The sequence below is a fragment of the Mycetomoellerius zeteki genome, unplaced genomic scaffold (assembly GCF_001594055.1).
Source record: "Mycetomoellerius zeteki isolate Tzet28-1 unplaced genomic scaffold, Tzet1.0 scaffold168, whole genome shotgun sequence".
Lineage (NCBI taxonomy): Eukaryota > Metazoa > Arthropoda > Insecta > Hymenoptera > Formicidae > Mycetomoellerius > Mycetomoellerius zeteki.
Genome location: NW_017256633.1, coordinates 622,650 through 641,127, shown reverse-complemented (window position 1 = coordinate 641,127; position 18,478 = coordinate 622,650). Strand labels below are relative to the sequence as shown.

Here is an 18,478-nt window from a genome sequence, read left to right as displayed (position 1 = left end):
CACTCCATTTTGAAATTAAAAATGAGTCTAATAATTTTGACATTTCATGAAAAGTTTCACGATCTTCGTACTACTTTGCGATCTTGACCGGACAATAGGTGCGAAAGTAATCCGCTCTCCTTGCAAGGGCGACGCATGGGCGGTATGGGAAAGGGGAGACGGAGGAATGTGGATTTATTTAAGTCCTTTGCCGTCGGGTTGACAAGAGTAGAGCCGCGTAAACATACTCGTTTCTCCTTGTTCAGTCGTAGCCGTGCAACGTCCCGTGGCGTAGCGAGGCGTCGCGACGCAGCTCGCAAGATCGTTCGTTCGCCGGTGGTTCTCCGGTGGTGAATAGAGGGGACGAAAGGCGTCGCGACGTCGATGGGCACGTTCGAAAAATACCACCGCCCGCGCCCAAAGCGCTCGCGACCAATCGCGGATGATCGGACTGCCTGTGGACTCCGCCCGTTGGCCAACGAGCCATCTCGCGATTGCTCCGTTCTACCTGTGTCGCCGCCCACGACATTTGGTGGGGGACAGCGGTGCTTTCGGTTTTCCTCGCCAGAGGGGGAGCCGTGACAGAGCGGAGTGGAGAAGCCCGCTGAAGTGGTGTGAGTGGTGCCGAGTCAGTCGCAGACTGGAGTGCCCTGTGAGAGCAGGGGACGGACCGAACGAACGAACGAACTGTGTGAGCTCCCTATACCCTAACCGGTCGTGACGCTTCTCGCTCGCCTCTCTGTCCGAATGTCCGTCCCGTTTCTTCGGTATCGTCATCTCGATACTGTTATCATGTTCCGGTGCTGCGTGCCGTGTCAGCTGTTTTCATGACGCGACGTGTCGCGAATCGGGAACCGTTTCGTGCCGTAGTAAGGAGAAGAGTTGTCCTCGGTATCGTGCGCCTACGCTGACCTCGTCGTTCCTCCACCTTGGAAGGTATCTAAGCAGGAACTCAGGATTATAGTGCGCGTAATATATATATATATATATATATCCGTAAAACAGCGCGATGACACTCCGTTGACGTGACGCGTGGCTGAAGAAGAAAACGTGCGTCATGAGGCCGACCACGGCCGCCCAGGACTTGAGGGCAGCCTGATGGCACTCTTCGTCGGCGAACGTTCGTCGCGTTTTATTTCCCGTATGTCGCCACGATATTGCCACGCGTAGAAACGTGAGAGAGAGGGAGAGAAAGAGAGAGAGAGAGAAAGGGGGAGAGAGAGAGAGAGGTAGTGTAGTGCGTGCAGATGCGTTTGTGTCCTGATCCTCTTTGGTTCCGCAATATATTCGGAGAGAAAAAGACGGAGAACTACACGTAGACTCAACGCTCGTAGACTTTAGACATGTCGGCGTACGCGCAATTCGGATACTCGTATCCGTCGGCGTCCCAGGTAAGTCATTAGAACTGTAACAATTAAGTAATTATTGAAGAATGCTTGTGTGAATTTGTCACGAGAAAAATGAGGAAACCGTAGGTCGTTCCAAAATAAACAACTCGAAATTTATCTTGGCATTTGAAACTTACTACTTTCGACTCACACGTGACTCTTGGCGCAACATAAAAGGTCTCGATGCAGGGGGTCAAACATTTTCATTTCGGATGATTTTGTGACCGGACAGCTACATGCAGCCAAAGAAATTTATCTCGTTTGTTTATTTGTTTAAAATTCAAGGTTATTGTCACTTGAAATATTGTTTCCTGTTTTTTTTTTTTGTAAAATCTGCCTGTGCGACTTTGTATTCTTCCATTTATCGTACATAATATCATCACATAATCGTACACTTTACGTAAGTAACTTGCCTCATGCTGAGATCTTGGAACGAGAATCGATCGAGAAGCGGGTTTGACGAAGCGGAATTCCACGACCGGTCGTTGCCAATAATAGCGCACAATTAACATTCGCGCGAGTTTGCTCGAAGAAAGCGAGATCGCCTAGAGGCGCACCTGCCTTCTTCGTAAGTAACAGGCTAGAGTGTGAAGCTTATAGAACGAACTTGGAGCTCAGCGACGCGACGGCCGTCGCTCACGAGCGTGACGCGCCGAGGAAAAGGGCCGCATTCTAATGCTCATTTAGCGCAAATGTAATTCCGTCTGATGTGCTTGATCTCTTCGACGCAGTGATTGCCAATACAAGAGGAGAATAAACAGTTCGCGATCGGAATATTAGAATTCCCTGATATAATAAACTCCAATTTATAATAAACTCCTTACGGTACGAATTTCGTGTGAAAAAAATAATTTAAGTAATTAATCGATATTTTTCAATCGATATATCATCGATATTCGAATAGTATTCTCACACGGTTGTCTAGAAAAAACAAAAATATAAATATATTGCAAAAATTCTATAGTCTTGGCCATAAGTATTTCCACATATTAATATTCTATATCTAACAAAATATAAATTAAAACACAGATTTATTAAAAAGTAATATTTATATTTTTATAACAATTTTAGTATTTTATAACAATTTCAGTGATAGTTCTTCTTTAGTTTTTATTACCGCTTCTTTCAATAAAATACAATAAATTAAGGGCTTTATATATTTATGGCCAAGGCTCTATATAGATAATATCTGCACTTTAAGAAATCATATTGTATCAATCAATCTGCGTTGAATAAATTATTATTCGATTAAATTAATTACATAAGAGAATTAATTAATTATCCTTAATGTTCTCACGAAAGAGAATTTACACAAAAGAGAGTTTCTTATGATTACTTGCTCGAGCATTAAATCTAATTTCTTTTTCAACGTCGGCATCTCCAATCTAATGAGAGCATGGCATCCGAGCTGCTCTTATGAGGATGATTGACGCGCGACTTTCTGCACGGAATAATAATTAAAGAGTCATACGCTTGCAATACTACGTGAGGCTTACTTAATCAATGCGTTACTTAACATGCGCTTTCTTTCCTCGTGACATACGTGCAAAAATTAGTAGTCAAATGAACAAGATAAAATAGAAATTCCGTTTTGAGTAAATAATCTTAAATTGATCAGTACATTAATACGCACTTAAACAAGAAGAAAACATTTTACATTTCCGTTGGATTACAAGCTGACTGCGAATGACAGAAATAGCAAGAAGGCGCTAACATACAAGAAAAAACAATTAAAAAGTGGAAGTAAATACTTTTGCTCGATTGCTGAACGAAAACAAGTTCTTGTAGTTCTTGATGCTAAATAACACTAATTCCTTTTATCGCATTAATCGGATTTATTCCACTTTTCATAAAAAGCGAATATTCTAAATATAATTTTAATATGCATATTAAAAATAAAGAACAGATTATACCGTTGAGACAGACAATAATGTTATAAATTATTTATAAGAAAATCATGCGTTTCGCGGGTTTTCTCCGTGTCCAGATTCATTCTCGGAATGCCAGCGTTTCGTGAACCTTGCAGTTACTTCATCAGGTCGAGGAGCAGCCTAATACAATATTAAGCAAGGTTCACGAAACGCTGGCATTCCAAGAATGGATCTGGACACGAAGAAAACCCGCGAAACGCATGATTTTCTTATAAATAATTTATAACATTATTGTCTGTCTCAACGGTATAATCTGTTCTTTATTTTTAATATGCATATTAAAATTATATTTAGAATATTCGCTTTTTATGAAAAGTGGAATAAATCCGATTAATGCGATAAAAGGAATTAGTGTTATTTAGCATCAAGAATTACCATATAGGAAGTATCCGTGGAAGCCTCAAGAAAATTATTTATAACTTTGTTTTGACTATTTTTGTACAGAACAATAACGATGTAAAAGATATCTGCTATGAATGTAGCCTATTGTGTTATTCGTCATTGTATTCGTGATTGACGATAAAAAAATATAGTCAACTAACAAGTTTTGTCATGAATAATTGTCTAAAAATAAGCCAAGAAAATAATATATATTTCGCAAGCTTAGGCGAAAAAATACCGCAAGATACTGTAATATCACAATGCTCGCATAAATTCATGCTCGCAGTAATCATTTAGGGACATAATATTAAAATACGCTGTTGAATATGCGGGGTAACATTAATGTTAACAAAACGTTGGACGATATAGCATTATAAAGATGTATTATGTGTCAGTTGTCGAGTTAAATTAGATAGGCGGTAATTAAGATTCTAGTGGGCGGTTCGCAATGAATATTCAGCTGTATATTTTGCTCCATTTTGAGTTTTTTCTCCGCTTGATTCTACGTATCAAAATTTAGCCAGGGAATTTATCAGAAATCGCTCGAACGATTTTATTGGTAATTGTTATTTAATTACGTAGAATTAAATATAAAACAAAAATAATTTGAGTTGCAAGCTAAACGCTGCCACCGAACGCCATAGAGAAATTGTATAAATGGTTTATATTTATAGATTGGCATTTTGAAACATTGGACTCGTGGCAATTTCCTCCTTTCATGCGGTAAGCATGAAAAAACATTCAAGAATGAAAAAAAATGCAATAAAAGTAGCATGACGTAGATTTTCACGAGAATATTTTCAACCGCAAACTTGTCGCGGTACTCGAGAGGAAGCGCGCGACTTCTCGGATATTCTGTTACGGATTATAATTTTGTTTTCCGTAAAACGAGACGACATATGTTCGATGGTTACAGAAGCGCGGCGCGGCGCGGTGTTACATCTCTGCTATGTTCTCCAAAAAGAGGAGGATGGGGAGGGGGGAGAGAGGAAATAAATAATGCTCGATAAAAGCGGCGCGCGCGTAAAGCGCACCGAGAGTCGCGCAGGTGCAAGTCTGTGCGTCTCGACTCTTGGCAATAATACGGGTAGGTCTGCCCGCATCGGTCCGCCGTAGCCATGGAAGATCCGCGTTGCAAATTGCCATTATTCGCCGCAACGTCGTTGAAACGTAGGTACGTCGAGGCTTACGTATTCCGGACGTGCGATGCGCCTTCGCCGTTTCCCGAGGGAAAAAAAAGATATCGAGGCCTCCTATCTGCCATAACGAGCTAAGAATTTGCATAATCGCGCTGATGAGCAGCGGTGCCTTCACTTCATAAACACCGTTCCTGATTGATTCATTGGGTCGTGAAGTAATTTGTGGAGAAACTTCGTTCGCCATGATATTTCGCTATAGCTCGTATCGCGTTATTGCAATACATCATGGCACTTTCGATATCCTGTAAGATATTGCCGAAGTCATGACTTCGTTAGAGTTGCGTTATCGAATGTCAAAACTTAAGCAATACCTGTCGCTTCGATTTCTTAAGATAATTTGCGGATCACATGCTGCTCATTAACTTATTAATTTTTTTACTTTGCAGCAAAGTATTCTGATATGCATGATGTATACATTAGAAATATTTATAAAAGTTTCTCTTTCTTTTTTTTATATAAAATTAATATGAATTATCTTCTTAATGTGAAATTAAATGTGGGCTAAAACATCACAGCGATGAGCCGTTCATTTAATCGCAATCTACATCGTGCAAATGAAGTAAGAGATCCGGTTGCAGTGATTGTACCGTTGGAAACTTCAACGAATGATTAACATGTATATATGAGTAGTAATTATGTATAATTATCTAAATGGCGTTACGAAATTTGTCATGGTTTGCGAACGCGCGTTGCAAGCCGCGAGATAATAACTATCTTGTGCCAATGATTTCTAAGCATATGCGATAATTGATGTTTATACTCTACTTATAACACGACTCACCATAGATAAAACGGAACGAGTCGTAAAATCTACAATTGTAATTTTAATTGAGAATTAATTGGACAGATTCGATTAACTAATATATTCTCCAGTGATCTCTTGTCCCCTAAATCATAAATCAATATATATATATATCGTTTTTGTAATCTAACTGCATTTTAATGTTGTTTCCTGTACTATATCATACAATATTAAAACGCATTTATTTTAAGTCACATAAATGATTGTAAGTGATCTACATTAATATCATTCACTTCACGATTGAAACGTTATAGAATTATCATAATTAGAACAAAATATACAAGGATAAAGAAGTAAAAATGATAAGAATCACGATTTTCATTCAACTTCTTTTTTTCGTTGGGAGAAGCTGCGTGCCTCCGTATTCTAACGATCGCGCTTACCAAAAGGGTTAAACTTTTGAGCTCTGGTCGCTACCGCGTCCCGTCATTCAACACCATCGCTCTATCTACGCTCGAGCATCGTGCTCTGTTCGTTAACAATAAGTTACACTACCGTGATGGCAATAATGGGAATCGTGCAACGCGGTATATCGTGCTCCGCGGCATATAATTACGAACGTCGACACGGAAGCACCTCGGTATCCGCGATATCGATTTTCAGGATCGTGGCCTGTACATTCTCTCTCTCTCTCTCTCTCTCTCTCTCTCTCTCTTCGTCTGTCTCGCTTTCATTCACGCCGCCCACTTTTTGCGCTGTTCGCGGCCATTGTTATCGCGAGGGAATCGACGCGAACCCTTGGCAGAGGAGTGACGCGAGAGATCGACGAGCTGGTTCAACTGCGAATGCGAGCGCTTTGCTAATCCTCGCCGCTCCTCTTGTCTTCATGAACCAGTAATTAGACGATATCCAAGTATTGAGTTATAGTGGTAACGCAATAGTGATAAATGAGAGAGATGTACGAGACGAAAGGATTGAATTAAAGGAATAATTAGTCTAAAAAAACGGTAGAAATAACTTAAAGAATACATTACGTTAAATATTTGACTTCTCTTTGCACTACACGGATTTTTTTTCTCGGTCATTATTTATCGGTTAATTATAATTTATTAAAGATACACCGTCGATTCGTGCGGAACTTTTATTCCCCCAATAGCGCGTACCTTTAATGATATACAAATTGCCGCGCCCGTGTAATTACAGAGTAAAACTACAACTTTGTTGGTCGGCTCCGTATCGGTTACAATAATGCCCGGCGAGATATTAGCCTTTCATTTTATGCTCTTCTCACGATCGCATGTCTGAAAAGAGAATTTCGAGGCCCCGCTTACTTCGTTAACTCGCATTATTATGCCGTCGTTATCCGGTTATACTTTGTTATTACGCGCTGTTTATCTCGTATCACGCGGGATTTGGCAGCGGCATGAAAACACCGTCGCCCGATGATTGACGGAATCGGCAATTACGCCACAAATTCTCGCACGTACTTGCCGAACGGTCTCGGTTGTGTGTCTCGCCTTTACACGCACGTCGCGCGGAAACCGGTTGCCAGTTTAAAGGTGCACGTGTCTCATCCGCATAGGAACGGCCTCGTTTCGCGCGCGCGCGAATTCATCACTCTCTTTTTTCGCGGATTTCGGAAGGGTCGACAGGACGAAAATCGGCGATTGAACTGGGAGGAGTGCGGTTCTTGCAGAGAAACATACACTGGACAGAGTCTGGTTACATTAATTGGAATTCTGGTTAAAAATGAACAAATAGAATTTTCTGGTTGAATCTATTATAACTTTAGTTGAAATAACCAGAATTCTAATTGCTATAATCAGAATCTTTTGGTTCGCTCATTTTCAAATCAAAAATTCTCTCTCTGTACGTGAAAAAGATCTTTAAATCGCTTTCTTTTATATTATATCTTGTAAATAGGATAGTTTTATTTAAAATAAACGGTAAATATTAAATAATATAATTTAGAGTTATGGAAGAAAAATATAATTTGTCATAATTTGCGAAACGTGCGAGCGACGTTTGACGTCCTCCTCGGTCGATTTAATTCCAGCGGACTGGAGCTCGTAAGAATTTCCCCTGGCGTCGATAAACGCTTCAACGAGCTGCGTAAAAATACCCCGAGAGTCGTCCGCGGTACTCGACGTTCGCGCCTTCTTAACGTCGAGTTACCGCCGCTTTAACAGAGTCTTTAACGCTTCAAATAGATCTCGCCGCCCTCCGACAGACGTCCTCCTCCGCGCGCGGTGACGTTTTTAAAGCCACGCTCGCGGAACTCTCGTCTCGTTGTCTGCCGCGTCTCTCTCGGAGACGGACGTAATTAACGTGAAACTGCCGCGTCCGCGTTCGCGCTCATTTAATGCCCGCGACTTTTGTGACAATCCGTTTTCTGCACGGCACATTGAGCTTACTAATTAACAATTCGTTCGAATTTGTAAATCTTTATACTGTCCATCATCTGTCACATAAGTATTGAAGGACTACACTGAAAGAAAAGATTGGCTGCTGTAGCAAATTAGATGGTAAAATATGACATAGCATTTTTAATTGGTTGCAGCCAATCGAAATCCTATATTGACATTGCGGATAGGCTAACGCAACCAAAAATTAGCTATTGCAACCAAAAATTGGTTGCTGCAGCCAATTAGAAATGCTATGCCATATTTTATCATTTAATTTGCTGCAGCAATCAATCTTTTTTTTTTCAAAGTACATTTAAAAAAATATCAGTGTGGCTTTAACACCTCTCGTGTGGATTTAATATCCATGCGGGGTTTATATAATTCTCATTATGCTGGTGTTAATATTAATACCAACATGGTGTGGATTTCAAACCTCTTTATATCAACACCATCATGGTGTAGATTTAAAATCCATAGTATTAAATCCACATGATATCGGTGTTACTATTAATACCAACACAGTGAGAATATTATATAGACACCGTTATTTTTTAGAGTGTAGATTTTTTAGATACATTGAAGTAACTTGATACAATTACCGTTATCGAGTAGAAATAGGAAAGGAGTAATTAATTAACGTCATGTCTCTCAAGTAGTTGGTTTCAAGTCCCCCGTTCTTTTTTGTTTTTCGTGACTCTGCAGATTTTCCGATGAAAGAGACAACCAAAATCGCGTGGCATTCTGTTAAATTTTAATTGAAGATCCCATCTGTCTGCACGTTATAAAAGTCGCCATGGTGGCTAATTTGTCGAGAGGAAGGGGCCCGTAATGCCGTTGTCGTACAAGAGGTCTAAGGTGAAGAGGACGAAGGGAGAGTCAAGATTCTTACCTGCTTTCGTGATGGTTGTGAATTCCGGTGAAGAGAAAAAGATACATGATGGCGTGACATGAAAGAGAGAAAGAAAGAGAGAAGCTGCGGCGTGAGGAAGAAGTGGTCTCTGAGGGAAGGAAGGCAAGCAGAAAAGATAAGCCGCACAACTCAACCTTTCCTGTCGCCATCTTTTCAGTATAAACTGCGTCCACGTAATTGATGGCTGCCAGTCCGTCGTAATAAATTTACGAACATTCGTCTTTTAAGAATCCAGCTGAAAATAATATGATTTGAGCCAATATTGTTTGGCGGAACATTGGTTGAAAGACGTATCTAAATATGAAATTACTAATAAATTTTATTTCAAATAAAAATAAAAATAAGTACTTATTTACCGCAATTTTGTTTCGCAATTTATTAACACAATATTTTTTTTTTCTTACTATGCTAAAAGAACCAAGCAAATAAATTACTATGGAAAAAAAGAAAATGATGAAAAACCAAATATTTCATCCGTGTGAAGAACGTAATTATTGAAAAGTCAAAATATTTCAAAATCCTATTTTTTTACACAAAAATATACTATTATTCTAAAAAAATAGAAACAGTCAATAATGAGACTCAATATCTATTTCCAATATTAATAGATTAGATAAGTATTTAGTAGTTGATTAGAAACATAACTCGACATTACGTGTCAATTATTTTCTCGTGGATGATGTCGACGACACATGATTAACCCCAGTACTATACAGTTTCACTCGGACAAATGTAATCCTGTTTATACAGGCCGATTGTAACGATATACGTAGCAGATCTGTTTCTTAGAGGATTTCGGCTTCTCCGGGTTTTCATTCAGTCCCCTTCGTTCGCACGTGTGAGTGTTCATGCGTGTTCACATAGGGTGCTTTCCATTTGGTGATAAGTCAACATAAATGTCGTTATATCTTTATTATTCCACTGAATGCCAAAAAAGATAGAATGAAGTTTTTGTCACTAAATAAAAAGCATCCACAGTAGCATACAGTGAGAATTCGTAATGATATCTACGATTTTTATATATTAAAGATGTAAACTGGTTAAACGAGAGCAGAGATATGTGAAGAAAATTAAATAATACAATTCTAAACTATAGTAATGTTTCGATAAGCGTGCAAATTAATTAACAAGGAAACAGTTTGCATATAATACATTTTGTTGTAAAATTTTTTACAGCGTGAGTGTAATAAAATAAAAACTTTTGAACTCACTTTTCACCGATTGTGTCACTCTGTCGTTACAAAGATCGCTACTTAAGTTATACATGGTGAAAGCCGCAAGTGAGAATGCTTTCTATCTTGACAAAGTGACGAATCTTGTCAATTTCGCAAGATAGATTATTGGTGGACTATCTCTCAATTAATCATCGCGATAGGCGACATTGACTTATTATTCTTAGAAGATGCCGCTCATTTCAGGTATTTTCTTTCTCTTTTGCGATAATGAAAATTATCGATCATGCGATAATAATTCAATGTACGCGTAGCCATTTGTGTATGACCGATTTAAACACGATTTAAATCAAAAGACGTTCAAATTGGAAAAAGAAATGTTTTATATTTCGTATTAAAAATGTAAAATTTATAGTTTTTATAGATAGCATGGTTTATCTAATTTTATTTTCATTTCCAAATGTAATATATCTACGACAAAATTTCTCTGTGTGTTGGATAATCCGATTTAAGTTCGAGAAAAATTGAACGTATCAACGTTCTCGCTATTTACTTATTAGATTACTCGCTATTTAACCATCATTTATAAATTCCAGAAAACTTTGGCGACATAACTTTCCACACGTAAAATTAATATTAGATCGCGGCCAAGCGGGACGGTGTAATGCGCACTGTTCTAGAAATTATGCCGATAATAGCCGACATTTTCCGGACATCAAATTAGTAAGCTTTCGCTCGTACCTTTTTTCATGAGAAGAAATTTACTTGAGCAGCGATACTATTATACAAACCGCAAATATTAAGCAGTAAAGGATCTAAGCATTTTTGCTGTTTAAGTCTTTTCACGGACGATATTATACAAACCACAAATATCAAGAAATAAAAGAATCCAAGTATTCTTGCTTTCTAATCGATCTTGCGGATAAATATAACCAGTATAATGCGCACTCATGTATTTATAAAATATATATATATATATATACTTGGAATTATTTCTCTCCACGTATTAGCAATTGTTTAAAAAAAAGTACGCTAGTAGTATACAACCTGAAGAGAAAATTCTGATAGCGCTCGTATCAGGATTCGTACAAAATCCGACACGTTTGGTTACTCGAGGGGTTGCCAACGAGCGCGTCGTGAAACGATCGGTGACAAGGTGGAGCACAAGAAGCGAAGGCGGGATAGGACCATATCACGGCGACTCTTCCTGCGCCACGAAATCCGAAGGGTTTTCGCGCCGGCGGCTGCTGCGGGGGTGAAAGTGGGGTCTTAAAAGGTTCCGGTGGGAAACCCAGCAGGGCGTGAATGGCTCCAGACACGCTGGAGGTGCCCGGAACGTTTCGTTAGAAGCAAGGAGAAAAAGAGCGGGAGAGAGAGAGAGGGCCGGGAGGGAGTCGGGGAGAGACTACGAGTGCACATATACACGCGCACACACGTGTCGCGTGTTGTTATGCGTGAACGAGGACACACGTGCGCGCGCGCATAGCATGTCCCCGAAGTCCGCCGCCACACCGCCGTTACACCACCACCACCGTTATACCACCATGACGAAAGTGCGCGGGGTCTTTGTTCACGAAAGTTCGGTTTACCTCGTTCTTTCGGTAGTTTCGGTGCGGATCCTGCGATACGACGCGCCGTCCCTTCGCCCTTCTATTTTTGCAACGGCGTGGATTTCCGTGATATTTCTTGTGAAAATACGCGAGCGTATTGACGCACGCTCACGGAAAATCGATGAGCACAAGATTGTAAACAGCGTGAGCCGGAAATGGCTCAGTGTTGCGGAAGCGACTCTTCGAATTTTCTCACGAAGATAGTTATGCAGATGGTTCATTGTAGATCCAGATAATTATGCAAATCATTGAAACCGCGTAATTCGAGGCATAAACAGGACAGCCGAATGCTGTATCGAGCATCTTTTAAATTCTTCATGCGTCTCTCAGAAAAAAAATGTCCAAGTAAAACACAAAAGTCATAATATTGTTTCCAGCAAGACACACAATGTAACACAGTGAATTATTTCATGTTTAACATTGGCAAACAACGAAGATATATTGATTCACTGTGTGACACTGTGTCATCTGTGTTTCTTTCTGGAAAATACCCTGTCGTAAGTCAGCATGATTTTGGGCGTTTTCCAGCAAAGACACAATGTAACACTAAATCGTTTCACAGTATTCCATTGTGTCCTTGTTTAATGTTGGCAAACAACAAGAATGTAATAATTCATTGTATTCTCACTGAAAAATGTTCATATATTTGTCACTTATATAAGTTTACTTATAAGTGACAAATGAAGTTATAATGATGTCGTATCCCAACAAACAATTTTGGACGTTTTCCAGCAAGGACAGTGTAACAGTAAATCGTTTCACAGTATTACATTGTGTCCTTGTTTAATGTTGGCAAACAACAAGAATGTAATAATTCACTGTGTTACGCTGTATTCTCACTGGAAAATGCTCCTCTCTCTATTTGTCACTTATAAGTTTAAATAATTCAAATTGTGAATTATATATGTACTATATATGTATTATACTTGCATATATACCATATTTGTAGTCAAAATTTGTACGAAACGTCTATTATAGGCAACGTAAATAAAAAAATAATAATTAAAAATTCATTTACAGATTCTATTAGGTTAAGATCTCTACAATAGATGTTTATTGAGCATCAAAATTTAATTTGTGATATTATTTCAGTAGTTTAGCTGCGTTTGTAAAATCCGGAAAAAAATTTCGGCGCGTAGTGAATACTACAAATATGGTATATATGCAAGTACATATATGATATATATATATATATATAATTCACAATTTGAATTATTTAAAGAAACAATTAAAGATCTAGCTTTGACCGGCATTAGACCTTTAATATACACTGTTAAATCTATAAGTTGTCAAACCTAACTACAGTGTCAAATTTAACCTAACGTGAGTCGCCACTCCTACTAAATATATCATTATTTTTTACTAAAACGATAGTTAAATTTGACTTTATATCATGTCAAATTGACACTGTGTCAATTTGACATAATGTCAAATATAACCATTGTTTTATAATTGTATAAAATAACGATATGATTGAGGAGCAGTAGCGACTCAGGTTAAGTTAAATTTGACATAAATTTAACAGTGTATTATTAGTGAGTTCTGCATGTCGGTCCTACGAGATTTAAATTTGTTTACTTATAAGTGACAAATGAAGTCATAGTGATGTCGTATTCCAGCAAACAAACTGACGTTATTTGTCGTTATTTTGACATTAAAGACGTCATTTTGACATCAAAATGACAATGAATAACGACAGCTTGTTTGTTAGATTAGTATCATTTTGATTCTATTCCTGAGTGACTCCACATAATTATACTCACAATAATCTTCATCATCTTTATTTATTTTTAGTCGAACTTTCGAACAAACAGGAGATTGAAGTGAATCGCGTCCCCGCGGTATTGCTTAACGACCGCGCGGGACGCAGTTATGTATTTTATCGTGCGAGAAACGATAGAGGCTCCCATCGGTATATATAAAAACTTCGCCGCGAGTCGCTATATTTTTGTAAACGCGCTGACTTTGAAATTGATAAGCGGCGCCGCGTCGGGCTTTTAATAATTCACGAGAGAGGTGAAACGCTAAAATGCGAAGGAGAATCGTTTGCGGGAATAAAGTTCTCGTCGATTCTATTCGTCACGCGCACGCCGTAACAATCCGTGGGCGTTTTCGTGGGTGATTTCGACACGGTCTACGAATAGAAAGGTATACATACGAGGGAGAGAGAGTCGTTTTCCGAGCTTTCTCTCTCTCTCTTTCTCTCCCTCCCTCCCTCCTTCTTTCTTCCGTATGTAACGGAATGCGAGAGAGCTGTCGGAGAGAAGGCTTTATCAACGCAGATATACAACCCGACTCGTCGCGGCGGCTCTCGAGCCTCCCGTCCTCTCGAAATAACTCCGCGCCCTTGCCATATTAATTACCGGGATTCATTCCGTTCTCATTTACAATGGGCTAATTTAGCGTGAGGCAGCGATCCCCTGCGCGCGAGCACGCACATGAGAGTGACGTCTCTTTCTGTTTATACGAGCTTAACAAAGCTATTAATCGTGGGAGGAATAATCGCTCTCCGTTAGGCGCTGAGATTGTTTCGATAAAATTAATACATCATGAAATATATATCTTATACTTTTTTTTATATAAAATATTCTTGCGCGTAAAGATAAAGACGATGATTATCGAAGGCTCATCGATAGAATTTTCATACAAAGAAAAAAAAACCGTAAAATCTCAGGTAGAATCTTTTTCTCGCCATCTCTACCTTGGCAAAAAGAAGGACACTATTATCGATGTTTGTGAATATTAGATTTTTTGAGGTCGCTGAGACGATGTAAATGTTAGCTAAAAAAAGCACTGAGATACTAGAAAAAAATATATCTTTTGTGTTTTTTTTAGCTATATATACATATGTAGTACATATGTATGTCCTTATCATGACACGTCTATGCATATATGCTTACGAACAGCTATTTTACGCGTTATTTATATGTATCTACGTTAAAAAATGAAGAGAATGCAAAATGAATCTCTGTAGAAGACGAGGTTTCTATTATCACGCACGAATATCAAAGTCAGCTTGAAACAATAGTTAGAAAAACTAATTCCTAATTTTACAAGGAAATGTATGGAACTTCTCCGAATCATGCATGCGCGCAATTATACTATGTTAATGACGTATTTTTCCTTTTGTTTTTCAGCTCCTGGTGAGTGGCGGGCAACCGACAACGGCGACGTCGCCGGCGATGTCGGCGGGTGCATTGAGCCCGGGTGCTCTATCGCCTTCGTCGACGGCGACAACGACGACGGGGGTCGGGCCCGCAGGTACCGGCGGTGCTACCACCCCCGTGGGTGGTGCCGCCACCGGACCTGGTTGCTGTGAGAACGGTAGGCCCATGATGACGGACCCTGTGACGGGGCAAACGGTGTGCAGCTGCCAATACGACAACGCCGCGAGATTTGCGTTGAGCACTTATCCTCGACTACCCACCGCGACTTCCTACTCCTCCTACCCCACGCCGACGCCCTCCACCACCGATCAAGGCCCTTATCCTAGCATCGGTATGGATAGCTCTGCGTTCTATTCGCCTTTGGTAAGTTTTCTTGTATTTTTGACATGATAGTGTATCAGTGTTAAAAATATTGTGTTAAACGATTTTATCTTTTAGCGGGTACCAGTTTTTAAATATCAAAATGGTCGTTAATCAATGTTAATATTCAGGATACAAAACGATTATAGATACACATAAACATGATATCGCTCTTACTTCAAAAATAAGTGTTTGACACAACTCAAAAAATTAAATTTCCCTGAAAAGAAGAATAATTATTTTTGAACTTGAAAATTATTGACTAATCAAATAATATGAGACAAAAAGATTCTTAACGTGATCAAATTTTTGTCATTTTTGTCATTTCCATTTTACAATTTTAAAAAAAAGCCCTTCTTGAATTGTGACAATTTTTATACGATTTTTTATCAAGTAAAAAATCAAAAGTTTTGATTCACTTTTGATGATTAATGGATACTTACTTAACTTTCATGATGTTTACTTAACTTTCGTGACTCGAAAATCACATTTTTTTAGTTGAATTACTTTTGAAATAAGGGAATGATATAATTGAATTAATATAAATCTTTGACCGTTAATAATTATTTTTTTAATGATTTCAAGCAAAAACTATTAATATTAGAAAACAAAATTTATAGTTATTACTGATAGTTTAGGAAATTAATTATTATGTTTTTATTCCATCTCAAAATTAGTTCTGTTTTTCAAGAATCAAAATCCCTCGACTTTTCCCGTAGTCTTAAATTTACTATAACATTAAAATTATATCGTAACTTTCTTGTTACCTACGAAAGATCGTCTCATGCTTCGCAACGTGTAACGCGGTCATTGCCGGATGCAGATTGATCGATTCGTCGTTCTAGACGTGCCGGGCGATTATTGCTTCTTCAGTATTAACTTAAGACGGATTATCACGTGGTGTTGCCGCGAATTAGCTTGGAATTCCCGACGACGGAACCCTCTCTCGGACGTCGGGATCGTGCAGCCCCTTCGATTGCCCTGGAATTCGTGCATCTTCGCAGACTGGATCAGTACCGGCTGCGTCGAATTATTCACTCGTCCCTTTCTCGAGAAGCGGCCGATAATCTCGTTTAAGTTTCGATTCGCGGAAGGCGAGGTTGCTCGTTACGTTCTTAAGGGGCTGCCAGTGACGAATTCGCTCGCATATGTCACCGGGGAATCCTCCTCGACTGTACTTCAGTCCCAGAGAAGCTAGAAATCTAGAGAAACGCGTCAAATCAGTTTCAGACAATCTAAAATTCGCTACAGAATTTTATCTGTAATTTTATTATAATATAATATTGGAAATTTCCTGAATTGGAATTATGTCTGTAAAATTAGTTGCTTCTCTACTTTCAAATAAAAATCGTATTCTGCATATATAAAGACGCATGCAAGATAAACGATACCAATAATACAATCTGATTTTTCTCTTGTATTTTGCGATTTAGAAGATCGCATGGATGCATTACATTCACACTGATAAGCACCTCTCGGAGTGAAAGAAAGCGTAGTAGCCAATTAAATTTGAATTTATCGGACGATTATACTAATTGGCTGCTTTTAGGTAGCGTTGTCGATTAATGTATTCCACGCGCGGCCAATGGCCCGAGACAAAAATAAAGTTGCTATGGAGAAGAAAATCTAGGAAAAAGGAATCGTTACGATGGCTCATAATGTAGTCGGAAATTGCTCCGTTTTACGCTGCGATTCGATGGCGCGGGGATTTATATATTCGCTACGATTCATTGCATGTAATTTGTAGACAGGAGTTTATCTCGAGTGAAATTCAGCGAATGCATTTACCATCCGGGAGACACTTCTCATTTTTCACACGCAATTAGCGACGTAAATTTGCAGACGTAATTTTCTAAATCGCATGTAAGCAACGATCTCTCATCGGTATAGCTCGGTTGGACTAACGTGTCACGCGTTTACGAAGTAAGTAGACGGAATCGTCATAATTTAGTAAAAAGGCAAAAAAAGGTACCTGTCAAGGGAATACTGTTTCCACGTGAAAAACGCGATTATCGTTAAAATCAACTTTTAATAACGATATTATGTACGGCATAATCAATCTGTAATGGCAATTTCTATAATGGCACGAGACGGCGTGCCATTGACGTGTGCCGTAAATGTGTCATTACCTCCTATAATCAGATAATACGTGTATAGCTATCTCTACAGTATATTTTCATTTTCACGAATTGTTATGTTTGTACGACTGAAAAAGCCATCGGCTTTTTGATGTTGCCGCGTAATCAGTGCATGTTCTGGACAGATAAACACTGATACGACACAAGCCCTTATCTAAACAGCAGAGCGCGCGTCAAATACGCGATATGTCCTGCGATTTTGTATTCTTGTATCGTATCGAGTATCGATTTGGTATACTTATTTTTTGGTATACAAATTCATTTAAACTGCGCCGATATCACAGAGTAGTACCTATAATCTAAGATTTAAATTTTAAAATATTGTATAAATATTCGGAATTTACTCAACAAAATTTTTCCGTGTCATTTTACAGTCAGTTTCACGCGATAATATTACGAGATAATATACTTAATTAAACACGTCTGTCTGGCAGATTGCATATTCGCGCAAGCTCGATACTCCGCAAATCTATCATTAGGTCTGAATATCAGTCGCGAAATCAGCGCAAAAACTAAGATACTGTCTATTCTAATAACACCAACTCGTAGTGACGTAATAAAATAATATATAGTCAGAAAATATGAGTTAATTGCAATTAAAATAGTAAATATACGCGTTTACTATTTTAACTACAATTAACTCATACTTTCTGATGTAACTATGTATATTATTATAGACATTATTACGTCACTACGTTTAGTAGATGCATACGTTTACTATTTTAATTGCAATTAATTAATATTTTCTGATGTAGCTATATTATTAAAGATGTTATTACGTCACTACGAATCGGTCTTATTACAATCGTATTACATTCTCTAACTTTTTGCTAATCTCTCGACAAATAGCCAGATCTAATAATAGATCTACTGTCGAGCTAGCGCGTGTTTGGAATCCGTCAAGCATGCTTAAGCATGTATTTAATTACACATCTCTTTTGAAATATCGATATTGATATATCAAACATGAAAATGCCTTTGGAATGCCTTTTTTCTGAGATAGAAGGCCATCTCGACATTTTTCCTTGTTTTTGCATTCATATGTAAAATTCCTGCAGAAAAATATATTCCATATGATATTTGCGAATTCCGCTTA

At 38.5% G+C, this 18,478-nt stretch overlaps 1 protein-coding gene across 1 annotated transcript in view; it reads left to right on the top strand.

Moving 5' to 3' along the window:
- The first annotated feature begins 989 nt into the window (after window positions 1–989).
- LOC108721370 (homeobox protein caupolican) overlaps window positions 990–18,478 on the top strand; it is a 45,285-nt gene continuing 27,796 nt past the window's right edge. The window contains exons 1-2 of the mRNA XM_018445893.1: window positions 990–1,370; window positions 14,855–15,247. Coding sequence (XP_018301395.1) covers window positions 1,323–1,370; window positions 14,855–15,247 — 441 coding nt within the window. The 5' untranslated portion in view covers window positions 990–1,322. The remainder of the gene's footprint in view (window positions 1,371–14,854; window positions 15,248–18,478) is intronic.